This window comes from Salvelinus sp. IW2-2015, linkage group LG33 (assembly GCF_002910315.2).
Source record: "Salvelinus sp. IW2-2015 linkage group LG33, ASM291031v2, whole genome shotgun sequence".
Taxonomy (NCBI): Eukaryota; Metazoa; Chordata; class Actinopteri; order Salmoniformes; family Salmonidae; genus Salvelinus; species Salvelinus sp. IW2-2015.
The window spans coordinates 13,682,658-13,707,951 of NC_036872.1; the positions used below are offsets into that span (position 1 = coordinate 13,682,658).

Here is a 25,294-nt window from a genome sequence, read left to right on the forward strand (position 1 = left end):
AAACCTGATGAGTGTTTGTGGAAACTAGTTGTTTTCATTTAGACACAGAAAGGTGTATCCCACACATGACCAATAATAGACCAAATCTATATGAATGGTCAAATACCTACTTTAGACTACTTGTGCTATTATAATAACAGCATGACAGTGTGAACATGTTGGTCTTCTTTTGTCCACACCCAGTGTTTCAATAGTTACAAAAAACACTGCTATTAATGACCTATTTCTCATCCTATGTCCACTGGCAGCCTGAAACGTCAAGCAGTTTCTGCTTCAGATTCTTCCAAAGTTCTGCTTCCAGGCTTCACTGACATGGTGAAAGCCTGTGACAGAGGTTAGATTCTTCCCAACACACACCACATTAGTAACAAAAAAAGACTGCTTTATTATATTGTCATATACATAGTATTCAAGGACGAGTAAGTGTGATGTGAGAAGCATGACAATAAGTGATTATGCCACTTTTCGATACTTGAGATGTATTTTTCTATATTAAAAGCAAAACAAAGAAAAAAATCAATCCCATATTTACAGATATCACAGACACATAGATCAGACAGTTCTGTGTAGATGATGTCTTAGAAATGCTCATGACATGTAACCAATTAATTTGTGTGATAACTAGACAATTACCAATTAATTTGTGTGATAACTAGACAATTACCAATTCATTTGTGTGATTTGTTTCTGTTAATGTATTAACATCACAACATGAAAAACATTCAGGGAGTATTAGTTTAATAAGTTAACTTCTATAACATGTAAGTAGCTGCAGACTTCATATAGCTTGTTTATCTATCTGGACAGTATTGCTGACCAGATGGAAGTATGGATAACTTAACTGTATTAGTAACTATGACGATGTGTATTGGATTCACCAGGTAAGCAGGCAATAATGCAGATGTTTGGCAGAGAAGTTTATGTGCACGATGTAAGATGGAGTGAGATGAGAGACAATGCAAAAAGGACAGGATGTGTAAGTCACATGGGTTTCAAAACAAAACATTTGGCATGCTTACAGTAGTCCGTGTCTACATATTAAAAACGTTTTTTGAAGGAGGACCATGAACAAAGATACATTTTTCTTTTTTGTCTGTTTTCCATTTTACTTTCTTTTGCTCGTTGCAGAATTGCATAAAAAGCAGCTGATTATACAGTAGGTGATGCTCCTTCCCGCTCTTGTTGTGTGTTAAACTGTTCTGTCCGCCCCAGATCGCTTCCTCACCACCTTGTCCCCATTGACCTGGTCCACAGCCAGCATCTCCACCTCTGGCTGAGACGGCGCTAGTGGAGGGGTGCTGTGGTGGATGCGGTGTGCCACGCCCACGTGTGCCCGGTGCTGACGGTCCCGTGCCGGGCTGTGGCGGGGGCTGGACGAGCGATCACAGGCGATGGGGGGGATGACGGCAGGCCGGTCTCGTACCATCTGTAAATCAGGCATGTCTCGAGCTGCCTGCAGAAATGGGGTGGGGTCGGGCATGGCGTCCACCGCCTCCCGTAGGACCATCCTCCTCCCATCAGAACCCAGCCGGTACAGCTCGGTTAACTCAGAGTGCAGCGGCTGAGACAGGCTCTTCTTCATGCGGCGTAGAGGGGTCTCAGGGCCAGACTGACGGTCCTTGGCTTTGGGAGGGGTGGGCTTGTAGGAGCTCACAGGGCTGACGTTGGGGCTGGCCTCGGAGGAGCTGCCTGCCAGGAGCTTTTTCTTGGTGGCGTGGAGCTGAGAGGTGAGGTAAGCGATGGTGCTGGCTCTCTGCTCCAGCTCTCCAGACAGGACAGCCAACTTGTGGCTCTTCATCTTCAGCTCCTCCAGGTACTTCTTCTCCCTTTCCTTGATGGTGTTCTCTAGGACAGAGATCATGGCATTCTTCTGCTCCAGGTCCCTCAGCAGCTCAGTGTTCTCCTCCTCCTTCACTTTCAGCTGAGCCTCAAGCTCCTCACACTTACTGTGTAGCTCCCTGCAGCGTGCCTCACTGCTGTCTGCACATACACAAACAAATCACACTGTTAGACCTCTATATGAAGACAAAACATGCACATTCACACAACCATCAGAAATCTACACCCTGTTGCAACAAACAAAATAGTCACACATACAGTAGCCTGTTTCATTTGGATCCACAATAAAACATTGTCCATTCCTCTCAAAATATTCAATCAGGAGTACAAACAAGGCTGTTTTGCTATTTGTCTGGTAGGGCTGCCATCTGCAGTCAACATACTGTAGGCTTGTGTACAGATATAGGATCTTAATTTGATCACCCTGTTGTTGCAGGAAATTTCCTGCACAGCAGGAAATGCAAACTTGCTTGCTGTTTGGGGTTTCTGTATAGCACTTTAAATTATCAGCTGATGTAAGAAGGGCTATATAAATAAATTTGATTTCATATTCAAGGTTTAAAAATGCTTCTAAAGAAAGTATTTTCCACTTAAAAATGTCAGACTTGATTTGCCTCAAATAAAAATGTCGCAAGCCCTATATAAATGTGAATTAATTATAATCCAGACAATAATTCACATTTCCTGTTACTGCATGATTATTTTCCTGCTGTGAGAAACTGGTCAAATTAACATCCTACATATGTACATGTCAGACACAATTTTTTTTACAATTCTTGCTTGAAAAATTGCTCTTTGCTAAGAAGCTATTTCTGGTTCTTTTTGACCATTTTAATTTAAAGGTAAATAACTGTTACCCCGAAATTATATTAAGAGAAAAACTGCTGCATTGGGCCTAACACACACACACACTGCAAATTCCAAATATAGGCTACACATACTGTGTATCCAACCCTCCACACACACACACACACACACACACACACACACACACACACACACACACACACACACACACACACACACACACACAGGTACTTTAACACTAGAACCGCTGGGACTCGAGGAACTCCCCTTCAAGATAATGAGCAGCCAACCTGACTGCAACATTCTAACAGTGTAATCAATACATTTCATATATGCTATCGCAAAAATAATAATTTGGTTGTGTTTATAAAAGGTCTTAGGTAACGTTAGAATATACTAATAACATTTTCATTCATTTATGTTACTGTAGGCTATATGTAAAAACAAACAACACCAATATTCAAGTGTCCAACACATTTTATTCATGGAGTGCTGGAAAGTGTACGCTGGGAGTCGGGAAGGAGGTACAGGGAGTGAATAATTTAATAAATAAAACGAACATGGACAAAACAAGAAACACGAGCAGCGTACAGGAGTGACAGTTATAGGGAAGGTAATCAGGCAGGTGATTGAGTCTGATTAGGCGCTGATGCGCGTAACGATGGTGACAGGTGTGCATAATAATAAGCAGCCTGACGAACTCGAGCGCTGGAGAGGGAGTATACGTGCCTTTGTTACAACTATGAAATAGAAAGCATGTGTTAGAAAGCAGTAACAGCTTCTTTCTATAATGACAAAAAAATATATATATACCCCAACCACCAAGACACACGGTGAAATGATGAAAACATCAGTAACCTAAACATCATTATAAGCGCAAAGTGTGCTTGATAAATAGTGAACATCAGGACAGAAGCAACAGATGTAAATAATTGTCAATTATTGTCAGCTTGTGCTTACATGGTGTACGTTGCAGATGTTGTTTATTGCTTCCGATGTAGGGCCTTCTCTCTCAGTGAGGACATTTTGTGCTGATAATCGGCCAGGCTTGTTTTGTAGCAACGCTAACGCTGCAAGTGGATCCATTCGTCTTGGTCTTCTTGACATTGTAAATTACTCACACTGTGTACTCTAAGTAGGACAGAGTAGACTGATAAGACTGCTTGGATTCGGTGGACTGATATAGGAAACATATCATTTTGAGATTATAATTAGAATAGATCAATACAATAGAATGGCCCGCCCTGTTCTTCATTCACAATTGGTGATTACATTATTTTTTAAATGTTTTATTTATTTCACCTTTATTTAACCAGGTAGGCCAGTTGAGAACAAGTTCTCATTTACAACTGCGACCTGGCCGAGATAAAGCAAAGCAGTGCAACACAAACAACAACACAGAGTTACACATGGAATAAACAAACATACAGTCAATAATAAAATAGAAAAAGTCTATATACAGTGTGTGCAAATGAGGTAGGATAAGGGCAATAAATAGGCCATAGTGGGGAAATAATTACAATATAGCAATTAAACCCTGTAGTGATAGATGTGCAGAAGATGAGTGTGCAAGTAGAGATACTGGGGTGCAAAGGAGCAAAATAAATAACGGTATGAGGATGAGGTAGTTGGATGGGCTATTTACAGATGGGCTACGTACAGGTGCAGTGATCTGTGAGCTGCTCTGACAGCTGGTGCTTAAAGTTAGTGAGGGAGATATGAGTCTCCAGCTTCAGTGATTTTTGCAGTTCGTTCCAGTCATTGGCAGCAGAGAACTGGAAGGAAAGGTGGCCAAAGGAGGAATTGGCTTTGGGGGGGTGACCAGTAAAATATACCTGCTGGAGCGCGTGCTATGGGTGGGTGCTGCTATGGTGACCAGTGAGCTGAGATAAGGCGGGGCTTTACCTAGCAAAGACTTATAGATGACCTGGAGCCAGTGGGTTTGGCGACGAATATGAAGCGAGGGCCAGCCAACGAGAGCATACAGGTAGCAGTGGTGGGTAGTATATGGGGCTTTGGTGACAAAACGGATGGCACTGTGATAGACTGCATCCAGTTTGCTGAGTAGAGTGTTGGAGGCTATTTTGTAAATGACATTGCCGAAGTCAAGGATCGGTAGGATAGTCCGTTTTACGAGGGTATGTTTGGCAGCATGAGTGAAGGATGCTTTGTTGCGAAATAGGAAGCCGATTCTAGATTTAAGTTTGGATTGGAGATGCTTAGTGTGAGTCTGGAAGGAGAGTTTACAGTTTAACCAGACACCTAGGTATTTGTAGTTGTCCACATATTCTAAGTCAGAACCGTCCAGAGTAGTGATGCTGGACGGGCGGGCAGGTGCGGGAAGCGATCGGTTGAAGAGCATGCATTACATTTTACTTGCAGTTAATAGCAGTTAGAGGTCACGGAAGGAGAGTTGTATGGCATTGAAGCTCTTCTGGAGGTTAGTTAACACAGTGTCCAAAGAAGGGCTAGAAGTATACAGAATTGTGTCGTCTGCGTAGAGGTGGATCAGAGAATTACTAGCAGCAAGAGCGACATCATTGATGTATACAGAGAAAAGAGTCGGCCCGAGGATTGAACCCTGTGGCACCCCCATAGAGACTGCCAGAGGCCTGGACAACAGGCCCTCCGATTTGACACACTGAACTCTATCTGAGAAGTAGTTGGTGAACCAGGCGAGGCAGTCATTTGAGAAACCAAGGCTGTTGAGTCTGCCGATAAGAATGCGGTGATTGACAGAGTCGAAAGCCTTGGCCAGGTCGATGAATACAGCTGCACAGTATTTTCTCTTATCGATGGCGGTTATGATATCGTTTAGGACCTTGAGCGTGGCTGAGGTGCACCCATGACCAGCTCGGGAACCAGATTGCATAGCGGAGAAGGTACGGTGGCAGTTTGGGTCTAGAGTGTGTCCCCCTTTGAAGAGGGGGATGACCGCAGCAGCTTTCCAATTTTTGGGGATCTCAGACGATACGAAAGAGAGGTTGAARAGGCTAGTAATAGGGGTTGCAACAATTTTGGCGGATAATTTTAGAAAGAGAGGATCCAGATTGTCCAGCCCGGCTGATTCGCAGGGGTCAAGATTTTGCCGCTCTTTCAGAACATCAGCTGTTTGTATTTGGGTGAAGGAGAAATGTGGGGAGGCTTGGGCAAATTGCTGTGGGAGGTGGAGGGCTGTTGAACGGGGTAGGGGTAGCCAGGTGTAAAGCATCATTGAAATTCTCAATTATCGTGGATTTATTGGTGGTGACAGTGTTTCCTAGCCTGCAGTGGGCAGCTGGGAGGATGTGCTCTTATTCTCCATGGACTTTACAGTGTCCCAGAACTTTTTGTAGTTTGTGCTATAGGATGCACATTTCTGTTTGAAAAAGATAGCCTTTGCTTTCCTAACTGCCTGTGTATATTGGTTCCTAACTTCCCTGAAAAGTTGCATATCACAGGGGCTATTCGATGCTAATAAAGCAAGCCACAGGATGTTTTTGTGGTGGTCAAGGGCAGTCAGGTCTGGCGTGAACCAAGGGCTATATCTGTTCCTGGTTCAATTTTATTTGAATGGGGCATGCTTATTTAAGTTGGTGAGGAAAGCACTTTTAAAAGAATAACCAGGCATCCTCTACTGACGGAATGAGGTCAATATCCTTCCAGGATACCCGGGCCAGGTTGACTAGAAAAGCCTGCTCGCTGAAGTGTTTTAGGGAGCGTTTGACAGTGATGAGGGGTGGTCGTTTGACCGCATTATGGATGCAGGCAATGAGGCAGTGATCGCTGAGATCCTGGTTGAAGACAGCAGAGGTGTATTTGGAGGGCAGGTTGGTTAGGATGATATCTATGAGGGTGCCTGTGTTTACGGATTTGGGGTTGCACCTGGTAGGTTCATTGATCATTTGTGTGAGATTGAGGGCATCAAGCTTAGATTGTAGGATGGCCGGGGTGTTAAGCATGTCCCAGTTTAGGTCACCTAACAGCACAAGCTCTGAAGATAGATGGGGGGTAATCAATTCACATATGGTGTCCAGGGCACAGCTGGGGTCAGAAGGTGGTCTATAGCAAGCGGCAACGGTGAGAGACTTGTTTCTGGAAAGGTGGATTTTTAAAAGTAGAAGCTGAAATTGTTTGGGCTCAGACCTGGATAGTAAGACAGAACTCTGCAGGCTATCTCTGCAGTAGATTGCAACTCCGCCCCCTTTGGCAGTTCTATCTTGTCGGGAAATGTTATAGTTAGGGATGGACATTTTTGGTGGTCTTCCTAAGCCAGGATTCAGACATGGCTAGGACATCCGGGTTGGCAGAGTGTGCTAAAGCAGTGAATAAAACAAACTTAGGGAGGAGGCTTATAATGTTAACATGCATGAAACCAAGGCTTTTGCGGTTACAGAAGTCAACAAATGAGAGCTCCTGGGAATTGGAGTGGAGCTAGGCAATGCAGTGCCTGGATTAACCTCTACATCACCAAAGGAACAGAAGAGGAGTAGGATAAGGGTACGGCTAAATGTTATAAGAACTGGTCGTCTAGTACGTTCGGAACAGAGAGTAAAAGGAGCAGGTTTCTGGGCACAGTATAATATATTCAAGGCATAATGTACAGACAAAGGTATGGTAGGATGTGAATACAGTGGAGGTAAACCTATGCATTGAGTGATGATGAGAGAGATATTGTCTCTAGAAACATAATTTAAACCAGGTGAGGTCACCACATGTGTGGGAGGTGGAACTAAAGGGTTAGCTAAGGCGTATTGAGCAGGGATAGAGGCTCTACAGTGAAATAATCACTAACCTAAACAGCAATAGACAAGGCATATTGACATTAGGGAGAGGCATGCGTAGCCGAGTGATTATAGGGGTCCAGTGAGTAGCTCGGCGGGCTAGAGACACGTCGATTCAGGCAGCTAGCGGGCCGGGGCTAGCAAGCTAGCAGAAGGGCCTTAGAGGGACGTCGCAATGGAAGAAGTCTGTTGTGGCCCCCTCGTGCTGTTACGTTGGCAGACTAGTCGTGATGGATCAGCAGGGCTCCTTGTGGTAAAAGGGTCAAAATAGGTATAGTGACCAAAGAATTTGTCCGATGGGCCTCTTCAGCTAACAGTCCGATATGCTCTAGACAGCTAGCGGGCCGCGGCTAGCAGGTGGGCATTCAGGGGACGTCGCGACGGAGGAGCCAGTTGAAAAAACCCCAGATTATGTCGGTAGTCCAGTCGTGATGGAATTAGCGGGGCTCCGTGTCGGTAGTAAAAGGGGTCCAGGCCAATTGGCAATATAGGTATTGTAGCCCAAGGAGTGGCTGATGGACCTCTTTGGCTACCCGGGAGATGGGCGTAGCAAAGGCTAGCTCCAGGCTAATTGGTTCTTGCTTTGGGACAGAGATGTTAGCCAGGAGTGGCCACTTTGAATAGTAGCTAGCTAGCTGCGATGATCCAGGTGAAAAGGTTCAGAGCTTGCGGTAGGAATCCGGAGATATGGAGAAAAATAAGTACGATTTGCTCTGGTTTGAGTCGCGCTGTGCAGACTGGCAAGAGTTGTCCGGGCTAAGGTTAGCTGATGACCACTAGCAGTGGCTAGCTGACTACTAGCTAGTAGCAAAGAAAATAGCAGATCCACACCACATTGGGTGAGGCGGATTGCAGGAGAGTATGTTGAAGTTGAGGTTAAGGAAAAAAGAATATATATATATATTAGAGGTCGACCGATTATGATTTTTCAACGCCGATACCGATACCGATTATTGGGGGACCAAAAAAAGCCGATACCGATTAATCGGCCGATTTTTTACAACAATACTGAATGAACACTTATTTTAACTTAATATAATACATCAATAAAATCAATTTAGCCTCAAATAAATAATGAAACATGTTCAATTTGGTTTAAATAATGCAAAAACAAAGAGAAGAAAGTAAAAGTGCAATATGTGCCATGTAAAAAAGCTAACGTTTAAGTTCCTTGCTCAGAACATGAGAACATATGAAAGCTCATTCATATACCTTTGACTATTGGATGTTCTTATAGGCACTTTAGTATTGCCAGTGTAACAGTATAGCTTCCGTCCCTCTCCTCGCCCCTACCTGGGCTCGAACCAGTAACACATCGACAACATCCACCCTCGAAGCATCGTTACCCATCGCTCCACAAAAGCCGCGGCCCTTGCAGATCAAGGGGAACAACTACTCCAAGTCTCAGAGCGAGTGACGTCACCGATTGAAACGCTATTAGCGCGCACCACGCTAACTAGCTAGCCATTTCACATCGGTTACACCAGCCTAATCTCGGGAGTTGATAGGCTTGAAGTCATAAACAGCTCAATGCTTGAAGAATTGCGAAGAGCTGCAGGCAAAACGCACGAAAGTGCTGTTTGAATGAATGCTTACGAGCATGCTGCTGCCTACCATCGCTCAGTCAGACTGCTATATCAAATATCAAATCATAGACTTAATTATAACATAATAACACACAGAAATACGAGCCTTTGGTCATTAATATGGTCGAATCCGGAAACTATCATTTAGAAAACAAAACGTTTATTCTTTCAGTGAAATACGGAACCAATCCGTATTTTATCTAACGGGTGGCATCCATAAGTCTAAATATTCCTGTTACATTGCACAACCTTCAATGTTATGTCATAATTACGTAAAATTCTGGCAAATTATTTCGCAACAAGCCAGGCGGCCCAAACTCTTGCATATACCCTGACTCTGCGTGCAATGAACGCAAGAGAAGTGACACAATTTCACCTGGTTAATATTGCCTGCTAACCTGGATTTCTTTTAGCTAAATATGCAGGTTTAAAAATATATACTTCTGTGTATTGATTTTAAGAAAGGCATTGATGTTTATGGTTAGGTACAGTCGTGCAACGATTGTGCTTTTTTCCCAAATGCGCTTTTGTTAAATCATCCCCCGTTTGGCGAAGTTGGCCGTCTGTGTTAGGAAGAAATAGTCTTCACACAGTTAGCAACAAGCCAGGCGGCCCAAACTGCTGCATATACCCTGACACTGTTGCAAGAGAAGTGACACAATTACCCTAGTTAAAAGAAATTCATGTTAGCAGGCAATATTAACTAAATATGCAGGTTTAAAAATATATACTTGTGTATTGATTTTAAGAAAGGCATTGATGTTTATGGTTAGGTACACGTTGGAGCAACGACAGTCCTTTTTCGCGAATGCGCACCGCATCGATTATATGCAATCCAGGACACGCTAGATAAACTAGTAATATCATCAACCATGTGTAGTTAACTAGTGATTATGATTGATTGTTTTTTATAAGATAACTTTAATGCTAGCTAGCAACTTACCATGGCTTCTTACTGCATTCGCGTAACAGGCAGGCTCCTCGTGGAGTGCAATGTAAGGCATGTGCCGTAGAGGCGTTGGACTAGTTAACCGTAAGGTTGTAACATTGAATCCCCGAGCTGACAAGGTAAAAATCTGTCGTTCTGCCCCTGAAAAGGCAGTTAACCCACCGTTCCTAGGCCGTCATTGAAAGTAAGGATGTGTTCTAACTGACTTGCCTAGTTAAATAAAGGTGTAAAAAAAGTATTTAAAAAAAATCGGTTTCCGATTGTTATGAAAACTTGAAATCGTCCCTAATTAATCGGCCATTCCGATTAATCGGTCGACCTCTATTAATATATATATGCGAAGAAAAATATATATACACGGGACACAACAAGACGAGGACAAAGACGTCTGACTGCTACGCCATCTTGGAATCAAGACGTCTGACTGCAACGTACGCTTCCCCTCGCTCATCAAATCACCCATCATACTTTACTTAATTTATTTATCTGTTCTATGATTGAAATTAGTTTTGCATAGTTTAGGTTCAGTTGAGACAATTATCGGTTGATTATCAACTGGGCAGAGCACCTTCAACTGTCGGGAGAAGGAGGGGAGCAGGCCCTACTGTCGGGAGAAGCAGGGGGAGCAGGCCCTACTGTCGGGAGAAGGAGGGGAGCAGGCCCTACTGTCGGGAGAAGGAGGGGAGCAGGCCCTACTGTCGAGAAGGAGGGAGCAAGCCCTACTGTCGGGAGAAGGAGGGAGCAGGCCCTACTGTCGGGAGAAGGAGGGGAGCAGGCCCTACTGTCGGAGAAGGAGGGGAGCAGGCCCTACTGTCGGAGAAGGAGGAGCAGCCCTACTGTCGGAGAAGAGAGGGGAGCAAGCCCTACTGTCGGAAGGAGGGGAGCAGGCCCACTGTCGGGAGAAGGAGGGGAGCAAGCCCTACTGTCGGAGAAGGAGGGAGCAGGCCCTACTGTCGGAGAAGGAGGGGAGCAAGCCCTACTGTTGGGAGAAGGAGGGGCAACGGGGGAATACCATAAAAATGGTTATAACTCCAGTTCTGTTTGTGATTTTAAGATTCTAACAACGACCGTGTGTTACAGTTCATTCGAATGAAAGTATTCAGACCCCTTCACTTTTACCACATTTTGTTACGTTACAGCATTATACTAAAATGCATTAAATAAATAAAAAATCCTCATCAATCACACACAATACCCCATAATGACAAATCGAAAACAGGTTTTTGGAAATGTTGGCAAAAAAAACAAAAACAGAATGACCTTATTTACATAAGTATTCAGACTCTGCTATGAGACTCGAAATTGAGCTCCGGTGCATCCTGTTCCATTGCTCATCCTTGAGATGTTTTTATTACATTGGAGACCACCTGTGTTAAACCCAACTAATTGAGAGGCGAAAGAAAGCACATCTATTTAGGCGAGGTGCTGGCTAGCGGAGTGGAACACTTTAAAAAATAAAGGAGAGCCACACACTAGGAGCTCAGATGCAAAAATGTTATGTCCCAAACGAATTGGACATGATTTGGAAAGGCACACACCTGTCTATATAAGGTCCCACAGTTGACAGTGCATGTCAGAGCAAAAACCAAGGCATGAGGTCGAAGGAATTGTTCGTAGAGCTCCAAGATAGGATTGTGTCAAGGCAGTGATCTGGGGAAGGGTACGAATACATTTCTGCAGCATTGAAGGTCCCCAAGAACACAGTGGCCTCCATCATTCTTAAATGGAAGAAGTTTTGAACAGCCAAGACTCTTCCTAGAACTGGCCGCCCGGCCAAACTTAGCAATCGGGGCAGAAGGGCCTTGGTCAGGGAGGTGACCAAGAACCCGATGGTCACTCTGAGAGAGCTCCAGAGTTCCTCTGTGGAGACGGGAGAACCTTCCAGAAGGACAACCATCTCTGCAGCACTCCACCAATCAGGCCTTTATGGTAGAGTGGCCAGACGGAAGCCACTCCTCAGTAAAAGGCACATGACAGCCTGCCCTAGAGTTTTCCAAAAGGCACCTACAGGTCTCTCAGACCATGAGAAACAAGATTCTCTGGCCTGATGAAACTAAGATTGAACTCTTTGGCCTGAATGCCAATTATCATGTTTGGAGGAAACCTGGCACCATCCCTACAGTGAAGCATGGTTGTGGAAGCATCATGCTGTGGGGATGTTTTTCAACGGCAGGGACTATGAGACTAGTCAGGATGGAGGGAAAGATGAACGTAGCAAAATACAGCGAGATCCTTGATGAAAATCTACTCTAGAGCAATCAGGACCTCAGATTGGGGCAAATGTTCACCTTCCAACAGGACAACGACCCTAAGCACACAGCTAAGACAATGCAGGAGTGGCTTCGGGGAAAGTCTCTGAATGTCCTTGAGTGGCCCAGCCAGAGCCTGGACTTGAACCCAATCTAATATCTCTGAAGAGACCTGAAAATAGCGGCGCAGCAACGCCCCCCATCCAACCTGACAGAGCTTGAGAGGATCTACAGAGAAGAATGGGAGAAACTCCCCAAATACAGGTGTGCCAAACTTGTAGCGTCATACCCAAGAAGACTCTGCCAAAGGTGCATCAACAAAGTACTGAGTAAAGGTTCTGAATACTTATGTCAATGTGATATTTAAGTTTTATATTTTTTATAAATTAGCAAAAAATTCTAAAGACCTGCTTTCACTTTGTCATTATGGGGTATTGTCTGTAGATTGATGAGGGGGAAAAAACTATTTAATCAATTTTAGAATAAGGCTGTAACGTAAAAAAAAATGTGGAAAAAGTCAATAGGACCAAATACATCCTGATACCCTGTATCTCTAAAATGTCAAGGATGGAAGGGGGCATGACTTTAAAAATGGCAGAGTAATACAAAAATGACATTCATGAGCAGTCCGAATGACTGCTTTAGTGCTTCTAGAGTAAGTACATCCACTGACCATGGACTGAGTCTGTCAGCTGATGTGAGTGATGGTCTACAGAGACTCATCTGCGGTGGGCAGAGAGAGAGAGAGAGAAGAGCTCCTGTCTCAAATTACAGATCTGGTCGATAGCAAGGTCACAGCACTGCTCTGACCTTCATCATTGCTCTTCATCCTCCCCTTACCACATCAACACAGCTCCTACCTCGCCTCACCCCACCCCATTAGCATTGATCAGACACACATTCACAAGCAGCTACTGTACAGATATAGCCTAGCTATTAGCTCTCTGTATCAGATAGATAGGCCTATATCATACTGTAGAGCCTACATAATGATGTCTACCCAACACAACCCATCTACATCTAATACTAGAGTATACATCTATTTTCTATACTGGGCAGTCTGGTATATTTCCTATCAGCTTAATGGGCGGGGGGTGATGATTGGCGTTTCTTTACCAGCCGAGAGAGGGGATGTCGTCTTTGTTTTGAGCCACTGAGCCCTGCCTGCTGCACTAAGTAGGTCACAGACTGTCCATTAGTGCTGTGACACATCATCTAATTTCCTGCACTGAAATCTGCGTGTTGTCCCACACTAACCTGCTACTGTCTCTGACAATAGCCCCCACAGTACCGCGCTGTCTGCACTGCACAGAGCCCCTTTACAGGATACACAATGTAACATTAAGTGAGATATGTTACCTGTCGTACAACCCACTGTTATTCTGTAAAGGTGAACTGACTGATTTCCCATTCAATAATTCAGAAGCACAAAAGACATCAAAGATCAAGCCTGATTTCAGAACCATGATCTGTTTTGCTTTTCTATCATTCTTTTTTGCTTGGGTCCATGGCTAGAGATGCTACAAAGTGTGAGTATCAGCCCACTGTTCTCTGGCAAGTATATAAAGCTATTTCAGCTGCATAATCAAGACTGTAATGATGTCCTGAAAGATGAGGGTGGGAGGGCCTTGACTTCTGCCCATTGTTAATAGTATTTCTGTAGTACTGACCGTATACAGAATATCTAACATCATCACATTGATTGCTATATTTTCTACCTATTGCACAGATCCAATGTGATTCATGTTCAATTCCTATTTGAGTCTGTCTACTACGTGGTCAAATCCCAGAGTTGGACCTCTGTGTGGTTCTACTGCATGCTGATTGTAAGTTATCCTGTGTATATAATCTAGACTTCTGTTTGACTCTGTGACATGTCCATGGTAACGTGGGGGAGGGGGCTGTGCTATGAGCTTGACGGTGAGCTGACAGTGAAAGGAGGACAGTGCCCTGAACAGCAGGGGGTCCCGGCCGCAGCGCACCACTTCCTGGGTGGGAGAGTGTTACCAGGATACAGCACAAGCCTTCTGCTCTCTCCCATTCCCAGGGCTAAGACATACAGAGGCCTCTGTTCTGTTCTGCTGCAGAAAGTCTTATTTATAGCTTTGCAGGTTTTAGTACCTGGGCTGTTCATTGGCACTGCCACTGTTTTCAAACAGCCAGTGTGAAGGCAAGCAGAGAGAGATTTTTAGTTCACATAGGCTATATAATATCATGAACAATATACCTGCCAGTATGATAGTGAAATTACTTAAATTACTTGAAATTGCATTACTTACACAATGACAGCAGAGTCAAGTTAAAACAGAGAGAGAGTTCCCACAGAATTACATCTAGAAAAATAGTGAGAAAATGAACTGACTGGATCCCACCCCAGTAAAAAAGTAGTAATCTCTCCATAACTATGGTATTACTATGTAATAATTAAGTATTGAAAAAGTCAGGCCAAGTGTGTGTGCCTGGAGTCACGTTATGAAAGGAAGCCTGTTAAACATCTTACCTGTTGGATCTGAACTTCTCACTGTCAGCTCATATGTCAAGTCTGTGAAAAGAGAAGAGGATCAAATGTCACCGTCAGACCAGGATCCTCAGCTCTGACAGGAGTGGTGTGGTGGCATAAAGGAGCATGCTATTCAGAGAGCCTGTCTAGCAGCTCTAGTGGAGAGCAGGGTTTTTTCTGGATCAAAATGTGGATTAGATGTTGGGCGTGGGAGTAGGCGTGGCCAATGGCGTGGTCGCCTACCCTAAATTTTAGAGGCTATCCTGTTGGCCACAAAGACAACATTTGCTGTTTTAAAGCAAATTTCATGAAATTCTACACATTTTGCCAAGACTTATGGCTATCTGAGTGACTCAAATAACACAATCAATGCATAATTTTGGACTTTTAGATTCTCCCTGACGGTCTAGATTTTATTTTGGTGTTTGTTAGTTGTCAAATATGTTGTTTAAAAAATATATATATTGGTCCATTTTCTTTTCTACATTGTTTATATCTGGTTTTAGTAATTGAAGTTAACACAGATTTTTTATTTATTTATATCTCTGTGCAGAAAACCCCCTGAGGTGAGATGGCAGGCCTCTACAGATGGGCTAGGATTAGTGAGAGTCACAGGCTAGCTTAGCAATGGCAGCAGATTGTCTAAGGATAGTTGACAACCTGGGCCAAAGCACAGAGCGATGAATTTAATGGACCCGGCCCTTGCTAGCCACTCTGGTGTGGTACGCTCTGGTTTGTGGCTCAGGGTATCATGATTCACTTATCGTTAATCCTGTTTACCTTTGCAGCGTTGCTGTTCTGTGATCTAATGTGACTGCATGTTGTTCAAGCAGAACTGTAAATGAGTATTCACCATGTATGACTCAGAATGTAATACCAAGTGAGCTTGCAATCCAGGTGTTGAGAAAGTTTTCCTTCGGTTGCGCGCGAGTATGCTTTCATATTCTATAACAGTCTGGGTTCACACAGTTTTTGACAGATGGAATTTCATGACTTTCCATGACCAAAAATTAGCGGCGTCTCTATCTACGTATAGAAAAGTATGCGTAATGTGGTATCGATACCGGGAGGCTGCTCTTTGATCCCATGTACCATCTCCTGTCATTGAGCAAGGCACTTAACCCCCCACAAAGTAGAATACCTTTAAGGCAACTGTGTAAAACACATGTGATCAGCCCTAAGGCTGGAGAGCTACTGAGTGTGCAGGCTTTTGATCAAGCCCTGCTCAAACACATCAGAGCCAGTTTATCAAGGTCCGGTTGAGCAGCTCATTTCTAAAATGTGGTTTGTTAGAGGGGGACTTGAATAAAAACCTGCACAACCATTAGCTCTCCTGAAGGATGGTTGATCACGCTTGATGTAAAACATTGCAACCCAAATACGTTTTATGCCTTTTGAAATAATTAGCTCATTCAATATATCAAAGATCAAATGGCTATGGTAGGTTACACATCTTTTTATTTAGAAGAAGCAAGTCCGCAATTTTTCAGGAAATGTACCCTTTCTAGTTTAGCCATATTTATCTTAGCTACCTTAGAAGTGTTAACTTTGCAGGCTGACTAGCATCTATTGAGTTCCAATGTCCCCTACATTGGATGCTCAAATCAACTGGAAGTATCGAGAAAACAAGTTTTGAAGCCACATAATCCAAAATAAAGCTACATCTGATCTTTTTTCCTAAAATGAATGTTTACAATTCACAAATTATTATTTGTATCGCATGATTTGATTCACCGCATTGAACCGATTCCCAACTAATATAATGGCGAAGTGAATTATTTGTTTCATCAAAAATAATTGTTTAAATTAATAATTTGAATCGTTCAAAAAAGTAAATCAACTTTCTATGACCTTTTTCGCGAGTGTTGGTCGAATGTCTTTGGGAACATAACAAAATATATGCTAATAATAGCTAAACAGTTAACTAGAGGGTACAAGATATGTTTTGATTTGGCTACCTAGTTAATCTGTTCTCTATCATATTTTATAGGCCTACCTGTTGCTGCAATGTCCGACTGTCACTCTCTCCTTAAGCAACGGCAAACTGGGTCTCGCACTATGCGAGTGGTGAGCACAAACACGGATGCAATATTGTCATTCCGATTCTGGCTGATATGTTGATTTTTATTTGATGGATACATTTTTTTTAAATTAAAAAATAACATTTTAGGATTTTATCGTTTTCCAAAACTTTTCCAGGCTTGGAAAAACACAATTTTCAAATTCCGATACTTTCCCAGGATTTTCATGACTGTACAAACCCTGTAAAGTGTATGTATTTAGGTCTAGTTCAAGTTTAGTTTGAGGTTTAGCATGTTCACCTGTACAGTGCTGTTGTAGTTTGCGGATCTCTGCATGTAGACCTTTCAGTGTCTTGGCATGGTCCTGCTGGAGGAAGAGCAGGTTCTTCTGGGCGCTGTGCAGATTATTCTCTAGGGTACCAATGGGGGATGCCATGGCAGATGATGCAGTAGAAACACACCAGTTCTAGAGACCTGCAAACATAGATGACAGAGAGACAACATCAAAACAAGAGCCGTACCATCTGGGGTTCAGTGCTTAGCCTAAATGCTCCCCCTTTCACCCATTTGGGATGTGCTCCAGCTTTACTTTGCCTTTGATTTTTCTTACTTACTTTTTTTTTTTTTTTACTTTTTCAATATATAGTGAATAAAAATATATACGCAACATACAACATTTTAAAAGATTTTACTGAGTTACAGTTCATAGAAGGAAATCAGTCAATTGAAATATAGTAAATTCATTAGGCCCTAATCTATGGCTCTACATGACTGGGCAGGGGCGCAGCAATGAGTGGGCCTGGGAGGGCATAGGCCCACCCACTTGGGAGCCAGGCCCACCTACTGGGAGCCAGACCTAGCCAATCAGAATTCGTTTTTCCCTACAAAAGGGCATTATTTCAGACAGAAATACTCCTCAGAATGCCCCCCATCCTCAGAAAATCCCGAAGGTGAAGAAGCCGGATGTGGAGGTCCTTGGCTGGAATGGTTACACGTGGTCTGCGGTTGTGAGGAAGGTTGGACGTACTGCCAAATTCTAGAAAATGACGTTGGAGGCGGCATATGGTAGAGAAATTAACATTCAATTCTCTGGCAACAGCTATGTTGGACATTCCTGCAGTCAGCATGCCAATTGCACACTCCCTCAAAACATCTGTAGCATTGTGTTGTGTGACAAAACTGCACAATTTAGAGTAGCCTTTTATTGTACCCAGCACATGGTGCACCTGTGTAATGATCATGCTGTTAAATCAGCTTCTTGATATGCCACACCTGTCAGGTGGATGGATTATCTTGGCAAAGGAGAAATGCCCACTAACACGGGTGTAAACAAATTTGGTCACAAAATGAGAGAAATAAGCTTTTTGTGCGTATGGAACATTTCAGGGATTTATTTAATGAAACACGAGACCATCACTTTACATGTTGCGTTTATATATTTGTTCAGTATACTTTAAAAATGACTCAAACCAAATCGGGACTATGTAGAAATTTTTATGAATCGAGTACATTTATACAGTTTCTTGGTCATGAAAATAGCACAGTATTGAACTCAATATTGTTTTTGGAATGCTACTCAGTCAATACCCTTTTTACCCTGATAAAATTCGCAATGCAGCCTAATTCTATGTTTCTTGCAAGGAGAGAAGGGTCACATAGGCTAATACCTTTTTGCTTACTCTATTGGCTTACACACACTGATGTCGAACTATTGATTTTATCATCAGATAGAGAGCAGTCTACGTCTCTAAAGAAGACACCTCAGGGGGAAACAAGTCATCTGCATTTTTGTTGGGTTTCTTGGGCCCTTTACCAGCATGTTGCTTAAAATAAACATCAACACTTTAATGAGACAAGACCCTGGATTAAAAAGACCTCAAATGAATACCAATCCAAATACCATATAAGAGAACACAAGGTATGGATTTGATGAAATTAATAGGTTAATAGGCCAATGGGTATTTCATAGGCTGAATAGGTCATTATCAACAGGTCATCCAAAAAAACTAGGCTACAAACAAACTCTGGCAGGAACTTACTCCTCCATTTCAGTGCACAAAGCGTGAGGAGGAGGCTGAGTACAGAATGCTTTCAGAGATCCTGAGAAGATTAGTAAACGTCAGTGACACAGGGTGTGGCATGATGCAGCCAGTCTCCAGCAGCAGGCAGGGTCTGCTCGTCTCCCGTCCCTTCCTCCCTCCTTGGACGTCCTTGCAACCAGTGTTCAGCCAGAGACAGCGCCCAGAGGTGAGGTAAGAGACCATCATTCAGTCAGAGCAGAGCAGCCGTCCCATTGTCTCCACCCTCTCCCAGACAACACTACTGGGCCAGGAGTAGAGAGCACATTGATTTTCCCCTCTGAGTGCAGAGAGAGCCTTCCACTGCATACATTAGCAAGCAAGCTTCAATAACACATCTCATAGCTTCCCCCTCTTACATCATCGGCTTACTAACATTAATAAATTGTGTCACCTCTGATGGCTCTCAAAGCTTGCTCTTCAGCGATAGGAGTTTTATGTCAAATTCGCTCATTGTGTACAGAAGCAAAGGACACCAGTTGACCTCCAACACAGCCGAGTAATCACAGAGAGAGAGAGAGTGAGTGACGCGTCATAAAGGGTGCACTCAAAGAGATAATCTATAATAAATGAGTAATCCTGAGTCCTTCCTGTAAACCCTGGATGGCAGACACTCTCACACAGCACAACCCATTCCTAGCATCAGGCTTGGTTCTTGAGAGTTCAGCTGATGTCATAGCACAGTGACAACATTAGATACTTTTCTAATGATATCACATTGTAATGACATCACCAACAAACAACCCTCCACCCTCTTTCTCCATTTGTAGTGATCTGATATACTCAGTTATCCTAAATTAATGTTGCTTTTGGAGAGAAAATTGAATATCCAACTCCCCTCCCCTATCGCCTCTCTCCAATGAACTGCAGAAGCAAGACAAACTAGCTACCATACTTCGCTAAACAGAGATTAACGCTACAGAAACACCCCCTGTGATAAAAGGTTGGTAGAAGTCTCACACACTTAAGACTGAGAAAATCCCTTTCAATTCACCCAACCAAGCTAAGTGCTGTCTCAAATTAGTATGCTGAAAATATCATGAAGTCACAGCTTTCCTATGGAGGGTGGGTGTTGAGCAAATGTCTTTGTCTCATGGATACTTTGTTCCAGTCCATATAACTAACTTTCCATGTGCTTTGGAATAATCAATTGAGACATTAAGGCCGCATTTCTCTGCTAGAAAATGTGCAGAATTAAAATGTATCCACTTGTCTCCATAACAGCAAGGTAGCCAGTTGGGTTTGGAGCAATAAGACTGTCTTTGTAGGACTATTTATTCATTAGAATGGAAAAGCAAGTCAAACTGACCTCATGCAAGGACAAAATTATAGTAGTTTTATATTGGTTTCAGGACCTGCATTGCGGACAGCACCCGATCCGACTTTCACAGGCACGCGTCTGACTACCACTTTCCAATCCAAAATCTATTTGACAACAATGTTAGCTACAATAGCTAATCGTTTCATTTGATGTTAACTGTAATTCAGACGTACGATGATCGGTCCATAACAATTGGTTAAGGCCGCCCTATTTGTAAACAACATCGTCTTATTGCACTCCCAATCCAAATAGCTGAACTGGTAATATCTAGTACACCTACTAGTTAGTAAATACGATTGTCATTTTGTGTAGCCAACCAACCATCAAGTCAGCTAGCTAACGTTAGTAGCTATATTCTTGATATCCAGTCACACATGGCATGTCACATTTAGCTAGCCAACCAAACTGTTAGCTAACGTTAACAACGAGTGCAGAAGCTAGCGCTACCTAAGATGCTGCATGCGAATACATTTCGAAGCTGTTATGTTCATGCTATGCTCATTTGGCTAGCTTGCTGCTAGCTAGAGAACGTTAACAAAACCAGACTCTGCGAGAGGCAGGTGCAATCGATGAGGGGTCCTGCTGTTACCAATGTGGAAAACGGTTTATAAATGTAATAACATATCGTGATACCTACCTTCAACAATATTACAATATCGTCTGATATTCTCTAATATATAAATTGTTGCCGTAATTGCTACAGTGGCTAAATCCGTTCTGCCATGTTAGGCATTGTCGTTGCTGCTGGTCAAGCGCTCCTGCTGTCTGCAGTAACAGAGAGGACTATGTCTGTCAGTTCTCTAGCTCATCTCCCTGAGCTACAACAAAATAAGGCGATGCATCATGGGATACTACTAAAAGTAGTAACAATGTTCAATAAATGGTAGTTTGTTTTATTATTTATAAGTTGACACTCAGAAATAGATGCATACAAAAATCAAAGGAAATGTGATTTTAGTAAACATTAAATTGTTAAACCCAGACTTTTTCAGCCTGGGGCCTAAATGAGAAATTCTGTGTTGTCCTGGGACATAAGCTTATGAAAATATGCAACTATACGTAGATATTGGCACATTTCATTGCCATTATGCCTAAAACAAGTGCAATATAGACAAAAACAAATAACAATGAAATGAAATACCCATATAAATAGCTAATCATGTTTATTTTTCCCCATTAAAAACACTCTTACATATCTGTCTAGGTTGGAACTGTTGCTGTTAAAATACAATAAATAATTTTCACTCTGAACTGGAATAAGTGTATTTCGCTGTAAAACACTTAAAAAATCTGAAATATTGGCTGGATTCACAAGATGTTGGTCTTTCATTTGCTGTACGCTGTGTATTTTTCAGAAATGTTTTATGATGAGTATTTCGGTATTTGACGTTGGTCTCTGTAATTATTCTGGCTGCTTCGGCACTATTTCAGATTGCAGCTGCAATGTAGAACTGTGATTTATACCTGAAATATGCACATTTTTCTAAAAAAACATATGCTATACAATAAATATGTTATCAGACTGTCATCTGATGAAGTTGTTTCAGACTGTCATCTGATGAAAAAAAGGATTCTGCCTCCCGAAAAAAGCTTCTCCCAAGTCGGTGTGACACCTACTCCCGTTGCCTGCTGCACTGTTGCTTGGATTCCACCTGGTGATCTGTTCACCGTCTGCCTTGTCTCCCCCTGTCTGGTATAGGTACACCCGCCACACTCTCCCCTCTCTCCCGAGCTTTCGCTCTCCTCCAGCACACGTGCACTGTTGAGGCGATTGACTCTGAACTTACAATGGCTAACCCCAAGTTGTTATATTTTTCACTTGTGCTTTATGCTATTTGCATCATGACTCCTGCATGCTTTGTTGACTATGAACTAGCTCGTTTACCCAACCGTGGGACAGTGTTTGTTCCCACACTTGGGACTCTGACTCTCTTTTGGACTCTTGGCCTCCCATCCTATTCTAACCACCTCTCACCGGCTTTGTATTCATGTTATCTGATGAAAATGCTGTACAATATGATATTGTTGCCATTTAATGCACATTAAAATGTTATAAATCAACACTGCAGAGCTCTCCCAGTCCTCTGCCATGCCCTGATTGTATTACTGCTGGTTACATCTGGAAATGTGCATGCACACCCTGGCCCATCTAATGTTGCTTGCCCCAATTCTGATTTGTGCTCTGATATCTGCTTTTGTCATGCCCTGACCTTAGAGATCCTTTTTATTCTCTATGTTTGTTGGGTCAGGGTGTGACTCGGGTGGGAAAATCTATGTTTGCAATTTTTGTTTTGTTTTGCCGAGTGTGGTTCCCAATCAGAGGCAGCTGTCTATCGTTGTCTCTGATTGGGGATCATATATAAGTTGTGATTTTCCATTTGGGTTTTGTGGGGTGTTATTTTCTGTTTAGTGTCTGTGCCTGACGGAACTGTTCGCTTTCGTTTTTGGATTTGTTATTTTTGTTTGATTGTTTCTTGTAATAAATATCATGAACACTTTCCACGCTGCGCTTTAGTCCACTCTTCCTTCCACCGATGACGAGCGTTACAGCTTCACTGATTTCTGCTCTCGTAAAAGCCTGGGTTTTCTGCATGTTAACACTAGAAGCTTATTACCTAAAATGTATAAATTGAAAGTGTGGGTTCACAGCTCCAATCCAGATGTGTTGGTCATTACTGAGACGTGGTTAAGGAAGAGTGTTTTGAACACTGATGTTAACCTCTATGGTTATAGCCTTTTTCGGCAAGACAGATCTTCCAAAGGTGGTGGAGTGGCAATCATTACCAAGGAACACCTTCAGTGCTTGATTGTCTCCACCAAGTCTGTCCCCAAACAATTTGATTTGCTGGTTTTACGCATTCAACTTTCAAATAACTCTTTGTTAACTGATGCTGGATGTTATTGGCCACCATCAGCACTGTACCCTAAATGCCCTAAGCTCTCTCCTGGCCCCTTACACTAAGTCTGAATTTGTCCTGCTGGTGACCCAAACTGGGGCATGCTTAAACCACCTGACCAAGTCCTAAAGCAATGGGACTCCCTAAATCTTGCTCAGATTATTACCAATCCCACAAGGTATGATTCCAAACACCCATAAAAGGCTACTCTCCTTGATGTTATCCTTACAAATAATCCTGATAGGTATCAGTCTGCTGTTTTCTGTAATGACCTTAGTGATCACCGTTTTACAGCATGTGTTCGAAATGGCTGCTCAGTGAAACTACCTGTCCTGACTTGTCATATTTTATTTATTTTATTTTACTGTTATTTTACCAGGTAAGTTGACTGAGAACACGTTCTCATTTGCAGCAACGACCTGGGGAATAGTTACAGGGGAGAGGAGGGGGATGAATGAGCCAATTGTAAACTGGGGATTATTAGGTGACCGTGATGGTTGAGGGCCAGATTGGGAATTTAGCCAGGACACCGGGGTTAACACCCCTACTCTTACGATAAGTGCCATGGGATCTTTAATGACCTCAGAGAGTCAGGACACCCGTTTAACGTCCCATCCGAAAGACGGCACCCTACACAGAGCAGTGTCCCCAATCACTGCCCTGGGGCATTGGGATCTTTGTTTAGACCAGAGGAAAGAGTGCCTCCTACTGGCCCTCCAACACCACTTCCAGCAGCACCTGGTCTCCCATCCAGGGACTGACCAGGACCAACCCTGCTTAGCTTCAGAAGCAAGCCAGCAGTGGTATGCAGGGTGGTATGCTGCTGGTCATAGATGCTTGCTGAAAAACTTTAATGAGCAAGCCTTCCTTCATGAACTGGCCTCTGCAAATTGGTATAGAACCAACTTGATCCTCCTCTGTCGAAGATGCTTGGACCTTATTTTTTGATATTTTCAGTGGTATCGTGAACAAATACGCGCCCATAAAGAAAATGAGAATTAAAAACAGGTTCAGCCCCTGGTTTGACTCCACCTCAAGAATTCTATTTGTCAAATCGCTCGGCACATGCATGCTCAGGCTGACTGGCTCTCGTTCAGCCAAATTAGAAATAAGTGCACTCAGGCTATCCGGAAGGCCAAAGTTAGTTACTTTAAGGAGCAGTGTTCTCTCTGTCGGTCTAACCTCAAGAAGTTCTGGGAAATGATTGAAGACCTGGAGAATAAACCCTCCTCCTCACAGCTGCCGATGTCCCTTATTGTTGATGATGTGATTGTTACTGACAAGGAGCACATGGCTGAGCTCTTTAATCACCACTTCATTAAGTCAGGATTCCTATTTGACTCTGCCATGCCTCCTTGCCAACATTTCCTCATCTCCCACCCCCTCTAATGTGACTATCCCTGATGTTCCTCTGTCTTTTCCCCCTGCCCCGCTACAAAGTTTCTCCCTGAAGGCGGTCTCTGAGTCCGAGGTGCTAAAGGAGCTCCTGAAACTTGACCCCCAAAAAACATCTGGGTCAGATGGTTTAGATCCTTTCTTCTTTAATGTTGCTGCCCCTATCATCGCCAAGCCTATCTCGGGCCTTTTTAACTTGTCTCTTCTTTCTGGGAAAGTTCCAATTGCTTGGAAGGCAGCCACGGTGCGTCCTTTATTTAAAGGGGGAGATCAAGCTGATCCTAACTGTTATAGGCCAATTTCTATTTTGCCCTGTTTATCAAAAGTGTTGAAAAAACTTGTCAATAATCAACTGACTGGCTTTCTTGATGCCTATAGTATTCTCTCAGGTATGAAATCTGGTTTCCGCTCAGGTTATTTGTGTCACTGTAACCTTAATGATGTCACCATTGCCCTTGATTCTAAGCAATGTTGTGCTGCTATTTTTATTGACTTTGTTATGAATCCCTTTGGCCCTGCAGTCTAGGGGGGATGGAAACGAGACCCGTAACATAACTCATGCAAATTATAACAGTGAAAAGGAACAGTGAGAACAAAAACCACAGACAACTTAAGTCTACCGTCAAACACTCAAGGAAGGAAATAATGAGTATTCAAAAACACCCATAAGCTAGTCTACCTGCTTCAACAACACCTCGCTCACTAACCAATAAAATACAGTGGGTGGTCCGCCCAGTTCTAACTAGTGTTCTTTAGACAATATTTACCTACGGGTAGTGTATGCCCATGGGCGACTTGTCTTCGTACCCCCTTTTCCCACCATCAAACAAACAGTCAAACACCATAACAAAACAATACTCACAGGATAACGGACAAAGTGACATGTAGT

The 25,294-nt window shown here is 43.0% G+C and overlaps 1 protein-coding gene across 3 annotated transcripts; it reads right to left on the reverse strand.

Annotated features, from left to right (window-relative positions):
• Positions 1-365: 365 nt before the first annotated feature.
• Positions 366-20,915, reverse strand: LOC111958196 (coiled-coil domain-containing protein 92). 3 transcript variants are annotated; one of them, XM_070436965.1, is made up of 5 exons: positions 20,751-20,915; positions 18,754-19,033; positions 17,015-17,188; positions 14,694-14,735; positions 366-1,980 (listed from the first exon to the last, which is right to left on the reverse strand). In XM_070436965.1, exons 3-5 carry the CDS (start codon positions 17,148-17,150, stop codon positions 1,190-1,192), a joined length of 969 nt encoding a protein of 322 aa, XP_070293066.1. In that variant the 5' UTR covers positions 17,151-17,188; positions 18,754-19,033; positions 20,751-20,915; the 3' UTR covers positions 366-1,189. The 3 variants fall into 3 exon arrangements, with proteins under 3 accessions (XP_070293066.1, XP_070293064.1, XP_023835162.1); XM_070436963.1 differs by having other exon boundaries at positions 18,754-19,036; XM_023979394.3 differs by lacking the exon at positions 18,754-19,033 and having other exon boundaries at positions 20,751-20,914.
• Between the last annotated feature and the right edge of the window lie 4,379 nt (positions 20,916-25,294).

What these genes read in the sequence shown, in the direction of transcription:
- LOC111958196 (XM_070436965.1), bottom strand. Translation starts at nt 17,150, where the DNA reads ATGGCATCCCCCATTGGTACCCTAGAGAATAATCTGCACAGCGCCCAG. An exon ending in ACTACAACAGCACTGTACAG is followed by an intron (nt 14,736 to 17,014) that starts GTGAACATGCTA and finishes CTCTTTTCACAG; the next exon opens with ACTTGACATATGAGCTGACA. An exon ending in GAGAAGTTCAGATCCAACAG is followed by an intron (nt 1,981 to 14,693) that starts GTAAGATGTTTA and finishes GTGTATGTGCAG; the next exon opens with ACAGCAGTGAGGCACGCTGC.